This window comes from Oncorhynchus nerka, linkage group LG16 (assembly GCF_034236695.1).
Source record: "Oncorhynchus nerka isolate Pitt River linkage group LG16, Oner_Uvic_2.0, whole genome shotgun sequence".
Taxonomy (NCBI): domain Eukaryota; kingdom Metazoa; phylum Chordata; class Actinopteri; order Salmoniformes; family Salmonidae; genus Oncorhynchus; species Oncorhynchus nerka.
In genome coordinates, this window is record NC_088411.1 from 50,560,243 (window position 1) to 50,573,700 (window position 13,458).

The 13,458-nt window shown below is 44.6% G+C and overlaps 1 protein-coding gene across 1 annotated transcript; it reads right to left on the minus strand.

The window, feature by feature from the left end:
• Nucleotides 1-1,899: 1,899 nt before the first annotated feature.
• Nucleotides 1,900-11,425, minus strand: LOC115120580 (transmembrane protein 121-like). Its single transcript, XM_029649544.2, has 4 exons — nt 9,999-11,425; nt 9,628-9,776; nt 4,386-4,561; nt 1,900-3,587 (listed from the first exon to the last, which is right to left on the minus strand). The coding sequence occupies exons 1-4, from the start codon at nt 10,120-10,122 to the stop codon at nt 3,038-3,040; spliced, it is 999 nt and encodes a 332-aa protein (XP_029505404.1). The 5' UTR covers nt 10,123-11,425; the 3' UTR covers nt 1,900-3,037.
• Between the last annotated feature and the right edge of the window lie 2,033 nt (nt 11,426-13,458).

Below are 13,458 nucleotides of genomic sequence, written 5' to 3' on the forward strand. Positions count from 1 at the left end.
AGTAGCTGTAATCTCCAATACATCACTGTTCGTAATGGCAGTAGCTGTAATCTCCAATACATCACTGTTCGTAATGGCAGTAGCTGTAATCTCCAATACATCACTGTTCGTAATGGCAGTAGCTGTAATCTCCAATACATCACTGTTCGTAATGGCAGTAGCTGTAATCTCCAATACATCACTGTTCGTAATGGCAGTAGCTGTAATCTCCAGTACATCACTGTTCGTAATGGCAGTAGCTGTAATCTCTCTTTACCTCTAATTTCCATGTTTCCTTTTCCTCTCCATCCCTCATTCATTATACTCAGTACTAACCAGGCAGGAGATTGTTACAACAGTATTAAGGTTATCAGTTGTAGGTGAATGATGTTATGGATGTGATTCATTACCATTATACACCCCACCCCCCCCCCCCTAATATCAGATTACAACATAGGATAATCGTAGGCTATTTCCTTTGTAATTCTTCTTAATTAAAAAGACTCCACTGAATTCTAATTATAAAATTAAATCAACTCAATAACCAGTAAATTACTACATAAGCATTGAACAGCCCCTGTACTGAAACCCACATGAGAGCAGTAAACCACAGCAGATCAGGGGTCTTGTATATACATAAACTAGATCAAATAATGACAACTTTAATAACCACTTTCATTTAATGCCAAAGCATTTTGTTTCAAATGTAAATCATTTTATTTCTCTGTGTGGTATTCCTGAATGACTACATTGCGGCCCATGCCAGATCTGACAAGCCTGGATAGGTTTAACATATCAGCATTCCATATCGTATGATAAAGTAAGCTGATGCTCACAACCATTAGTTAATGAAATGTTTGCAATGCAGTCAGCTTGGAACGTGCCCATCAGCTCCCAACTCTGTAGTGTCAATGACTCCAACATTCAACTGATTAAAACTGAATTGTCCACTACAGCACAGGAACAACCATCTGGTGTTATATTCTAATAATGCAAGTATTTATCTTAACCTGTATTTTACTTCTTGTTTTTTGTTTAATTATAAAACATTCATTATTCATTAAATCTGCAGGGAAAGGAAGCCTTTAACAGAGTCTAGAGATACTGTTCTTTACACCAGAATGTGTTGTCTTTAACAGAGTCTAGAGATCCAGTTCTTTACACCAGAATGTGTTGTCTTTAACAGAGTCTAGAGATCCTGTTCTTTACACCAGAATGTGTTGTCTTTAACAGAGTTTAGAGATCCTGTTCTTTACACCAGAATGTGTTGTCTTTAACAGAGTCTAGAGATCCTGTTCTTTACACCAGAATGTGTTGTCTTTAACAGAGTTTAGAGATCCTGTTCTTTACACCAGAATGTGTTGTCTCAGAGTTTAGAGATCCAGTTCTTTACACCAGAATGTGTTGTCTTTAACAGAGTCTAGAGATCCAGTTCTTTACACCAGAATGTGTTGTCTTTAACAGAGTCTATAGATCCAGTTCTTTACACCAGAATGTGTTGTCTTTAACAGAGTCTAGAGATCCTGTTCTTTACACCAGAATGTGGTGTCTTTAACAGAGTCTAGAGATCCTGTTCTTTACACCAGAATGTGGTGTCTTTAACAGAGTTTAGAGATCCTGTTCTTTACACCAGAATGTGTTGTCTTTAACAGAGTTTAGAGATCCTGTTCTTTACACCAGAATGTGTTGTCTTTAACAGAGTCTAGAGATCCTGTTCTTTACACCAGAATGTGTTGTCTTTTACAGAGTCTAGAGATCCTGTTCTTTAGACCAGAATGTGTCTTTTACAGAGTCTAGAGATCCTGTTCTTTACACCAGAATGTGTTGTCTTTAACAGAGTTTAGAGATCTGTTCTTTACACCAGAATGTGTTGTCTCATCTAGAGATCCTGTTCTTTACACCAGAATGTGTTGTCTTTAACAGAGTCTATAGATCCTGTTCTTTACACCAGAATGTGTCTTTTACAGAGTCTAGAGATACTGTTCTTTACACCAGAATGTGTTGTCTTTAACAGAGTCTAGAGATCATGTTCTTTACACCAGAATGTGTTGTCTTTTACAGAGTCTAGAGATCCTGTTCTTTACACCAGAATGTGTCTTTTACAGAGTCTAGAGATCCTGTTCTTTACACCAGAATGTGTTGTCTTTAACAGAGTTTAGAGATCCTGTTCTTTACACCAGAATGTGTTGTCTCAGAGTCTAGAGATCCTGTTCTTTACACCAGAATGTGTTGTCTTTAACAGAGTCTATAGATCCTGTTCTTTACACCAGAATGTGTCTTTTACAGAGTCTAGAGATCCTGTTCTTTACACCAGAATGTGTTGTCTTTAACAGAGTCTAGAGATCCAGTTCTTTACACCAGAATGTGTTGTCTTTAACAGAGTTTAGAGATCCTGTTCTTTACACCAGAATGTGTTGTCTTTAACAGAGTCTAGAGATCCTGTTCTTTACACCAGAATGTGTTGTCTTTAACAGAGTCTAGAGATACTGTTATTTGAATCCACAGAGGAAAGTCTTTAATTTGCAGAGTCTGGAGATACTGTTCTCTGAATCCACAGGGCAAATATTAAGAGTCTAGGGATACTGTTATTTACACTAGAAGGTGTTGTCCATGTCACCATATTATCCTTAAGGAGAGTTTCCACTGTGTTCCAATGTTAATATACATTCAGATTGGTATTATAATCTTCTTTGTATCAAGGGTCTTCATAAACATTCTCCATGTCTCTGCGCTATACTCCATAAGGATCCTGTGTCCCTCTGATCAGTGACAATATCCATATACTGCTTTATGTTTTATTAGAAGTGTAAAGTGTCCCTCTGATCAGTGACAATATCCATATACTGCTTTATGTTTTATTAGAAGTGTAAAGTGTCCCTCTGATCAGTGATAATATCCATACAAGGTTTTTCACATGATGTTGACCATTGCCCTGTAGAGTCCTGATGGTCATACATGATATTGCTACATCCATGTAGATTTTGGTCAGAGTCAGATGTTCCTGTGTGTCCCGTGTATAATATCCTGAGGGTCATACATACATGGTATGATCCTGCTCTCAGTCATGTATGTTGACATGTAGTTGTGGCAGAGGGAGGGGCAGGGCTGTCTGGTCAGGGAGGACCACCTGCGGGTGAGCGGTCATCACTATAGAAACAGGGTGTCCAAGACCCTGGTTACCATGGTGATGTGGTACAGAGTTCCTCTGTCGTTCCAACCCGAAAGCAGGAGGAGTGTTCGGTAACTGCTTCCTGTACTGGACGAAGCTACAGGTCTTTAGTATGATAGCTAACACATTCTTCCCTATCAGGATCCCACTGACCCGGGCATCCCTATACAGCAGCATGTTACAGCCTCTGATCAATAAGGTTAAAATATTAATGGTGACCAGGCTGAGGATAGGATATAGCATCATCTTGTGTGGGACTATATTGATGCCCTGCATGGAGATCTCACTAAGAGAGACACAGGGAAGGACTAGCAACAGGATGTAACAATAGAAGAACATCAGTCCTTCAGCCCACAGAGGGAGACCTTTCTTCAGGGGTTCCCAGAGATTAGCCTGAATATCCAGGATATCTAGCAGGTCCACCACCACCCAGAACAACCTGAAGACCAGAGAGGAACAAGATCATATAACAGAAGATGTCTTTATTGTCCATTAACTTGCAAAGAATGAACAGGTCTTAATGCTCACAACCCCCCCATCCCCCAGGACACACAAACACACACCCAGGGGAAATGGGTCTGGTCAGTACTACCTGTTAGAATGGGTCAGGTCAGTTCTACCTGTTAGAATGGGTCAGGTCAGTACTACCTGTTAGAATGGGTCCGGTCAGTACTACCTGTTAGAATGGGTCAGGTCAGTACTACCTGTTAGAATGGGTCAGGTCAGTTCCACCTGTTAGAATGGGTCAGGTCAGTTCCACCTGTTAGAATGGGTCAGGTCAGTTCCACCTGTTAGAATGGGTCAGGTCAGTACTACCTGTTAGAATGGGTCAGGTCAGTTCTACCTTTTAGAATGGGTCAGGTCAGTACTACCTGTTAGAATGGGTCAGGTCAGTTCTACCTGTTAGAATGGGTCAGGTCAGTTCTACCTGTTAGAATGGGTCAGGTCAGTACTACCTGTTAGAATGGGTCAGGTCAGTTCTACCTATTAGAATGGGTCAGGTCAGTTCTACCTGTTAGAATGGGTCAGGTCAGTACTACCTGTTAGAATGGGTCAGGTCAGTTCTACCTATTAGAATGGGTCAGGTCAGTTCTACCTATTAGAATGGGTCAGGTCAGTACTACCTATTAGAATGGGTCAGGTCAGTTCTACCTATTAGAATGGGTCAGGTCAGTTCTACCTATTAGAATGGGTCAGGTCAGTACTATCTGTTAGAATGGCCCAGGGGCAGTTCTACCTGTTACGCAGCTCCTCTTTCTTCTTGAACGGCTGTACGTACTCCATATGGTCTATTGCCACGAGACCAACAAACAGCACCGGGACACAGACTGAGAGGAGTAGGGTCAGGGCCTTACGGGCCAGAGCATCCAGAGACTTCCTGTCAGCCTTGTAGTTCTGGTACACAAAGTACACCTGGAAGAAAAAAAAAAAAGTAAATCAATAAAATGTATTTTATACAGCCCTTTTCACATCAGCAGTTGTCACAAAGTGCTTTATAGATTTATTTACCTATATTTAACTAGGCAAGTCAGTTAAGAACAAATTCTTATTTTCAATGAGGGCCTAGGAACAGTGGGTTAACTGTTCCTGTTCAGGGGCAGAACGACAGAGTTGTACCTTGTCAGCTCTGTGATTTGAACTTGCAACCTTTTGGTTACTAGTACAATGCTCTAACCACTAGGCTACCCTGCCACCCCAGCTACACAGTATCTCGCCCACTTCTGCTCCCTCCCTCCTGCGCTCAACGTGGTCTGTCTCCTAACCACCGGTCCTGGCAACCCACATTGTGCACACCTGGCAACCATCATTGCGCACACTTTCTCCCCATCGTTACACACACCTGGACTTCATCAACACCCTGACTACTCTCCCTTCATATAGCCCTCAGTAGCTTCTGTCATCAGGCAATATTGGTTTTGGTTACGTTCAGTAAACTCAACTTCTGCTTCCTGATTCGCTGTGTATACGTTACAGAAAACTGCCTCTCAAAAACAAAGACGCAGCAGAAGTTAAGGATATCTCCCATATAGTCGACAAACTGGAACACCTACTGCGTCAACACCATGATCAGCTGGGTTCGGGTAATGGATGAGGTCCTTCACATTCTCCACCACCTCGACAACACCTGAGAAGATTGATCTCCAACTAGTGGAGGACCATGATTCGTCCCAGTGAGCCAGTACGCCAGCCCATCCAGCAGTCCGCCCAGGTCAACGATGCCCTGTTGTCCCTCCCGGACAAATATGACGGGACTCCATCGAAATGCCGTGGCTTCCTACTCCAGTGCTCTCTTTATTTCACCCACCAGACAGGAGCCCCCACCACCGACAGGTCCAAGGTTGCCATGGTCATTTACCTGATGACCAGACGGGCTTTGGAGTGGGCTACGGCCGTCTGGGAGAGAGGAGAGGAGGAGCCAAGTTCCTATGAGAGGTTCATGGCTCTGTTCAGGGAGGTCTTTGATCATTCCATCTGAGGGCAGAGAGGAAGGTGAGCGACTACTCTAACTCTGACAGGGTACCCAGACCGCTGTGGAGTACGCCCTCACCTTCCGGACTGTGGCAGCCTCCAGCAGATGGAATGAGCCGGCACTCCACACTTTATTCTGAAGAGGAATGTGCAAAGAGGTCCAGACGGAGTTGGCATGTCGGGAAGACAACCTTTCCTTGGACGTGCTCATAGCGATGACCATCAGTCTGGATAACCTTCTTCGAGAGCGCCAGCACCCTCCTCGTCTCTCACCTTCCTCCTTTTGTCATCCTGAAACAGAGCTTGAATCAATGGAGGTACGGGCCACACACCTCCCCGCGACAGAGCGGCGTCGCCGGAGACGGCTGTTCCTATTGTGGTCAGGAGGGGCACCAGCTTCAGCAGTGTCTGGTTCGTTCCAACCCGGGGTCCAAAGGGACCCGCGATCATCCATCTCCCAGGGTAGGCATCAGTATTCCATCATTATTGCTTTCTGCAAAACACTTCCTGGTTTCCATTTCACTGGCTGGCTGTCCCTCATGTGTTGTCCCTAAAGCTCTAGTGGACTCTGGTGCCGCAGGTAATTTCATCACATCGCAGCACCAATCAACATCACCGTGGGACCCCTGCACCAAGAAAGCCTTCTCTCGTCACTGAAGCACCTGTACATAGTCATCCTCTGCCTCCTGTGGATCCAAAATCACAGCCCCATCCTCTCCTGGTCGAGGATGAAGATCACTGCTTTGGCACCCGGATGTCGGAAGACCTGCTTTCCCTTACCCTGTGGTTCCACGTCAGTTGAGAGGCCTGTGGTTGCCCTCCAGCCCAACATCCCGGAAGTTTACCAGGATCTTCGGGATGTTTTCTCCGAGACCCACGACCTCTGTCTCCCTCCTCATCACTCCTGGGACTGTGCCATTGACCTGCTAGCAGACTCTGCGCCTCTGAGCAGCTGCTTCTAGCCCCGGTCGGTGGCTGAAACCAAGGACATGGAGGAGTACATCCCAGGAGGCACTCCAACAGGCTTTCATCCATCTCCCCTGCATTGTCAGGTTTCTTCTTCATGGCCAGGAAGGAGGGAGGTCTACAACCGTGCATCAACTACAAAGGTCTCATTCCATCACCACCAAGTAACGCTACCCCAGTGAAAAAGAAAAAAACAATCCAGTGAAATTGCAGAGCACGAAATTCAAATGACAGTACTATAAATATTTAACTTTCATAAAATCACAAGTGTAATACAAGTGTAATACAAGTGTAATACATCAAAATAGGGAGGGAGGCGAGTTTTCCTCCATTTCCGCTCGGCTGCCCGGAGCCCTGTTCTGTGAGCTCGCAATGAGTCGTCGAGCCACGGAGCGGGAGGGGAGGACCGAGCCGGCCTGGAGGATAGGGGACATAGAGAGTCAAAGGATGCAGAAAGGGAGGAGAGGAGGGTTGAGGAGGCAGAATCAGGAGATAGGTTGGAGAAGGTTTGAGCAGAGGGAAGAGATGATAGGATGGAAGAGGTGAGAGTAGCGGGGGAGAGAGAGCGAAGGTTGGGACGGCGCAATACCATCCGAGTAGGGGCAGTGTGGGAAGTGTTGGATGAGAGCGAGAGGGAAAAGGATACAAGGTAGTGGTCGGAGACTTGGAGGGGAGTTGCAATGAGGTTAGTGGAAGAACAGCATCTAGTAAAGATGAGGTCGAGCGTATTGCCTGCCTTGTGAGTAGGGGGGAAGGTGAGAGGGTGAGGTCAAAAGAGGAGAGGAGTGGAAAGAAGGAGGCAGAGAGGAATGAGTCAAAGGTAGACGTGGGGAGGTTAAAGTCGCCCAGAACTGTGAGAGGTGAGCCGTCCTCAGGAAAGGAGCTTATCAAGCTCATTGATGAACTCTCCGAGGGAACCTGGAGGGCGATAAATGATAAGGATGTTAAGCTTGAAAGGGCTGGTAACTGTGACAGCATGGAATTCAAAGGAGGCGATAGACAGATGGGTAAGGGGAGAAAGAGAGAATGACCACTTGGGAGAGATGAGGATCCCGGTGCCACCACCCCGCTGACCAGAAGCTCTCATGCCTCACGTTGGGAACCACAGATGCAGAGGTCATCCGTGCACCAACTCTGCGTCTCACAAAGACACAGTGTTTTGGACTCATCAGACCAAAGGACAAATTTCCACCGGTCTAATATCCATTGCTCGTGTTTTCTTTGACCCAAGCAAGTCTTTTCTTCTTATTGGTGTCCTTTTGTAGTGGTTTCTTTACAGCAATTCGACCATGAAGGCCCTTGAATGAGTAGGTGTGTCCAAACTTTTGACTGCGTGTTTTGTGAGAGTCACCATTGCACAGAGGGGTCATATTAGACAGAAGTTGGCACATTGGCTGTACCGACTTCAGATGAGTTCCAAGACGCGTGTGGGAGAACACCATCGTATTCATGAGTCATCATGTGTTATGAAAATGTAGTATTTTAAACCGTATGTAACTGTCTTAGGGTCCTGGACCCCAGGAAGAGTAGATTCTCCCTGAGTGGATCCATAATAAATACAAATACAAAAATAGAGGGGTCTATTATTACTATAGGCCAGTTGAGAACAAGTTCTCATTTACAACTGCGACCTGGCCAAGATAAAGCAAACACAGAGTTACACATGGAATAAACAAACAATATAAAAGTCTATAAACAATGTGTGCAAATGAGGTAGGATAAGGGAAGTAAGGCAATAAATAGGCCATAGTGGTGTATTTAAAAAAAAAAAAAAAAATTTAATTTTACCTTTATTTTACTAGGCAAGTCAGTTAAGAACAAATTCTTATTTTCAATGACGGCCTAGGAACAGTGGGTTAACTGCCTGTTCAAGGGCAGAACGACAGATTTTGTACCTTGTCAGCTCGGGGATTTGAACTTGCAACCTTTCGGTTACTAGTCCAATGCTCTAACCACTAGGCTACCCTGCCGCCCAATTAAACACTGGTGTGAAATATGTGCAGAAGATGAGTGTGCAAGTAGAGATACTGCCTGTGTATATTGGTTCCTAACTTCCCTGAAAAGTCGCGGGGGCTATTCGATGCTAATGCATTACGTCACAGGATGTTCTTGTGCTCTGGAGTGAACCAAGGGCTATATCTGTTCCTGGTTCTACATTTTTTTGAATGGGGCATGCTTATTTAAGATGGTGAGGAAAGCACATGGTCTGACAAACACCACTATGGCCCTGTCACCTTTCACCTTTCACCGCAGATGTGGAAGTGCGACATAGGCGGATACGGTGGATAAAAAATAATTATATATATTATATATATATATACAGTGGGGCCAAAATACCAGCAACAGTGTGTGAAAACCTTGTGAAGACTTACAGAAAACGTTTGACCTTATTGAGATAAACATTTGAGATAAACTTTTGTTATTGACCAAATACTTATTTTCCACCATAATTTGCAAATAAATTCATTAAAAATCCTACAATGTGATTTTTCTGGATTTTTTTTCTAATTTTGTCTGTCATAGTTGAAGTGTACCTATGATGAAAATTACAGGCCTCTCATCTTTTTAAGTGGGAGAACTTGCACAATTGGTGGCTGACTAAATACTTTTTTGCCCCACTGTATATATAGTTTAAACTGACAGATTTTGATTGGGATGTTTCTATTATATTTAGTTTTCTGCGGCAGCGCGGACATCGACCTTCATTTTTTTTAAATATAAAAGAACAACATTAAAGAAAGGATAATAATTTTGATTTATTTATTTGTTTAACCTTTATTTAACTAGGCAAGTCAGTTAAGAACAAATTCTTATTTACAATGACGGCCTACCCGAACCCTAACCAGGACGATGCTGGGCCAATTGTGCGCTGCCCTATGGGACTCCCAAGCACGGCCAGTTGTGAAACAGCTTGCAATCGAACCAGGGTCTGTAGTGACACCTCTAGCACTGAGATGCTGCACCACTCGGGAGCCCAATTAAACAAAAAGGGAAACAACAAAATGACAACATCAACAACAAAACTAAAAATACCTTGTAAATACCTTGATCTCCAGGACAAAGATATAGAGGAACCAGAGTATCATGGCACAGCCTCGCTTGGCGGTCCGTACCTCGGCCCCGACCCAAACCGCCACGTACCGCAACACGATGAGGAAGCAGAGGTCCCCTACCATCACCATGATACAGATACCTGTTCCCCAGAAAAATGTATTATTATTTATAATAATAATGGTACAGGTAGTACAAGTTGGTTTAGAATTCTCATGCTCCTGAATTGTGTTAATAATTCATTATTATGTCCTATGGATTTTATGCTTCATTTGTAAACACGGCACCCTTGTAAAAGAGACATCGGACTCAATGGAACTTCCCTGACTGAATATAGGTTTCATAATAATAATAATAATAATACCTATCTTCCTGGGCCCGTGGTTCTGTTCCACCAGATAGGCATCGATCAGGGCCATACTGCTCATGATCAGCAGGGTGGACAGGCAGATATGGGGCTGGTTGGTGGGAGGGGGGGGCACCATCATGACTGGGGCAGGAGGAGGTCTGTTAGGGAGAGTGTAGGGTGGTCCTCTGCTAAATAAAGGCAGGTTAGACTGTTACAGTAGACGGTAATGCCTAGTTAAATAAATAAAACAAGTTCCACTCCATGGCTGGGGTTTTCACGGGGGGAGGGAGGAGGGGTTAGGAGAAGATTTGTGGAGGAGGGAGGGTTTAGGAGATTTGTGGAGGAGGGAGGTGGAAGGAGGATATTTGTGGAGGAGGGAGGTGGAAGGAGGATATTTGTGGAGGAGGGAGGGATTAGTAGATTTGTGGAAGAGGAGGAGGGAGGTGGAAGGAGGAGATTTGTGGAGGAGGGAGGGAGGTAGGGAGGAGAAGGGAAGGAGGGAGGTTTGTGGAGGAGGGTTATGGAGGGTCTTCAGTAGACAGTAGTTTCTCTCTCAATGCCTGCTGGCTGGGCTGTTTGACAGTAATGCTGCATAGTTCTGCACTTGGTAAGGTTGTGGGGGAAGGAGTCACCAAAGATCCTTAGTCTCCCAGTGTGGGGATAGTTTAGACAGTAGTGCTCCTCTCCATGGCTTTTTAAAGAAAATATTGAACCTTTATTTTTACCAGGAAGGCCAGTTGAGAACAAGTTCTCATTTACAACTGCGACCTGGCCAAGATAAAGAAAAGGAGTGCAACAAAAACAACAACACAGAGATACACATAAACAAACCTACAGTCAATAACACAATAGAAACATCTATGTGCAGTGTGTGCAAATGTAGTAAGATTAGAGGGGTAAGGCAATAAATAGGCCATGGTGGTGGAATAATTACAATTTAGCATTAACACTGGAGTGATAGATTTGTAGATGATGATGTGCAAGTAGAGATACTGGGGTGCAAAAATAAATAATAATATGGGGATGAGGTAGTTGGGTGGGCTATTTACAGATGGGCTGTGTACAGGTACAGTGATTGGTAAACTGCACTGACAGCTGATGCTTAAAGTTAGAGAGGCAGATATGAGTCTCCAGCTTCAGTGATTTTTGCAATCACTCCTCTCCTGGCTGTTACTGTTAGACCCTGTAGTATTCTGGCTATTGGAGAAAGGTGCTCCCTCCCCTGTGTTGGCTGTTACTGTTAGTGTTACTTCCTCCCCTGTGTTGGCTGTTACTGTTAGAGAGTGTTACTCCTTCCACTGTGTTAGCTGTTACAGTTAGAGCGTGGTGCTCCCCCTCTCTTGGTCAACAGCCAGGTTACTAATAGGATTTCCACAGATCAATCAATCCTGGGCGAGAGGCTGAAGCAGAGACATCTCTGAGCCAGAGACACCTACAGACAGACACGCAGTCACCCAGAGTTAGTAAATTGTGTTGCTTGGCAAGAGGTCTGTAAACAAACAACATGCCTCACCACCGGCGATGTGATCAATCTGAGTTACTGTATTCTAATATCCTATAATATCCTCTACAGTTTGCCCCTTTTAATTATAATACCAAAGGCTTATTTTAATTAACATTGCAAATGTGCTGCAATGTTTTTGAGTTGTGTTTTCCTATCAGTGCACTGAGTGGCTGGAGAGAGAGAGGGCAAGAGAGAGCGAAATAGAGAGAGACTGAGAGAGAGCAAAATAGAGAGAGAGCGAAATAGAAACAGAGAGAGCAAAATAGAGAGACAGAGAGAGGTAGGCTACTTGTCTACTTACTTGTGTCTGTCTGTCTGTCTGTCTCGTGCTCATTTGTGCTGATAGCTTCCATCCATTGAGCTGTTCAGAGCCAGTGGTGGTGAGGTTGTAGGTTCAGAGTCCTTCGAGCCCAGTGATGAGGTCCAGAGAAGTGGTTAGGAGTCCAGTGGTTATAGGTTCAGAGTCCTCAGAGTCCAGTGGTTGTAGGTTCAGAGTCCTGTGTTGAGGTCAAGAGAAGAGTTTAGGAGCCCAGTGGTTATAGGTTCAGAGTCCTCCGAGCCCAGTGTTGGGGTCCAGAGAAGTGGTTAGGAGTCCAGTGGTTGTAGGTTCAGTGTCCTGTGTTGGGGTCCAAAAAAGAGGTTAGGAGCCCAGTGGTTATAGGTTCAGAGTCCTCAGAGTCCAGTGGTTATAGGTTCAGAGTCCTCAAAGTCCAGTGGTTATAGGGTCAGAGTCCTCGGAGTCCAGTGGTTATAGGTTCAGAGCCCTTAGAGCCCAGTGGTTATAGGTTCAGAGCCCTTGGAGCCCAGTGGTTATAGGTTCAGAGCCCTTAGAGCCCAGCTATAATCCATCAGAAACCCGAGAGCTGCTTCTCTCTCATGTTAATAATCCAACAGTCGTGGATATGTCTTTAAGCTGGTGAGAAATACCAAAATATCCTAGTGATGATCCACATAGCAGTCAGACTGAATCAGAGATGTTTATCTTAATGGTCAAAGACCCTTTCAGTTTATACATACGCCATATTGTCCTTGTTTGAAGCTCCACTCACGACCACATCAAAAGAAAAGCTCCTTCCTGTTGAAAAACAACGGATTGTTGTCATCCTCTAAAAAATATAGTTCTCCCCGAAAAGCCAATCATATTGTCTGTCTGTCTGTCTGTCTGTCTGTCTGTCTGTCTGTCTGTCTGTCTGTCTGTCTGTCTGTCTGTCTGTCTGTCTGTCTGTCTGTCTGTCGGGAATCCTTTGAATGCAGCGAGTGTCCTCCTCAGATCCGCGGGCCGGTGTGTTTGTAATAGAAAAAGGGTGTGTGTGTGTGTTCTGGGTGGGTGTGTGTGTTCTGTGTATGTGTGTGTTCTCTGTGTGTGTGTCTCTCAGCTGTCTAGGTGGCTGTCTCTCACTGAGTCTCTGACTCCAGGTAGTTTCATGGTCACGGTGCCTCTCTCTCTCTCTCTCTCTCCTACTGCCAGGATGTTACAACAGGAGCAACAGGACCGGTAGCTCCTCTGTCTTCTCAGTCCTCAGCATAGTCTGGTCCGTCTGCCACATCTCTGCTAGAATTGGTACTGCCTCCCCTCTCTATCTGCTCTGACTGACTCCTTTGGTTTTGTCCTTCTCTTCCTCCTGCTGCTGCTCCTATAAAGTCACAAACTGAGTGACGCTGACACCCGGTAGACCACAGCTGCAGAGAGAGAGGGAAGGAGGGAGGAGAGAGAGACACGTATCCAGGAGCGGAGGGAAAAGCAGGGAAGAAGAACCAGCATTGTGCAGCTTCAATGAATGGTGCTCTCTCTCTTTCTCAAATAAAATGGTATTTGTCACATCCACCAACTACAACAGGTGTAGACTTTACTGTGAAAATGCTTGCTTACAAGCGCTTACCAAAGATCCAGAGTTAAAAAATAACAATAAAAAGACAAATAGTATAACATGAGGAATAAAATACACAATAATGGAGCTATTTACAGGAAGT

Bases quoted from the DNA above. Each gene is read 5' to 3' on its own strand.
- LOC115120580 (XM_029649544.2), bottom strand. From the start codon at position 10,122: ATGATGGTGCCCCCCCCTCCCACCAACCAGCCCCATATCTGCCTGTCC. The intron at 4,562-9,627 runs GTATTTACAAGG...TTTTTCTTCCAG, and splicing joins TCTTTGTCCTGGAGATCAAG to GTGTACTTTGTGTACCAGAA. The intron at 3,588-4,385 runs GTAGAACTGCCC...TCTGGTCTTCAG, and splicing joins AAAGAGGAGCTGCGTAACAG to GTTGTTCTGGGTGGTGGTGG.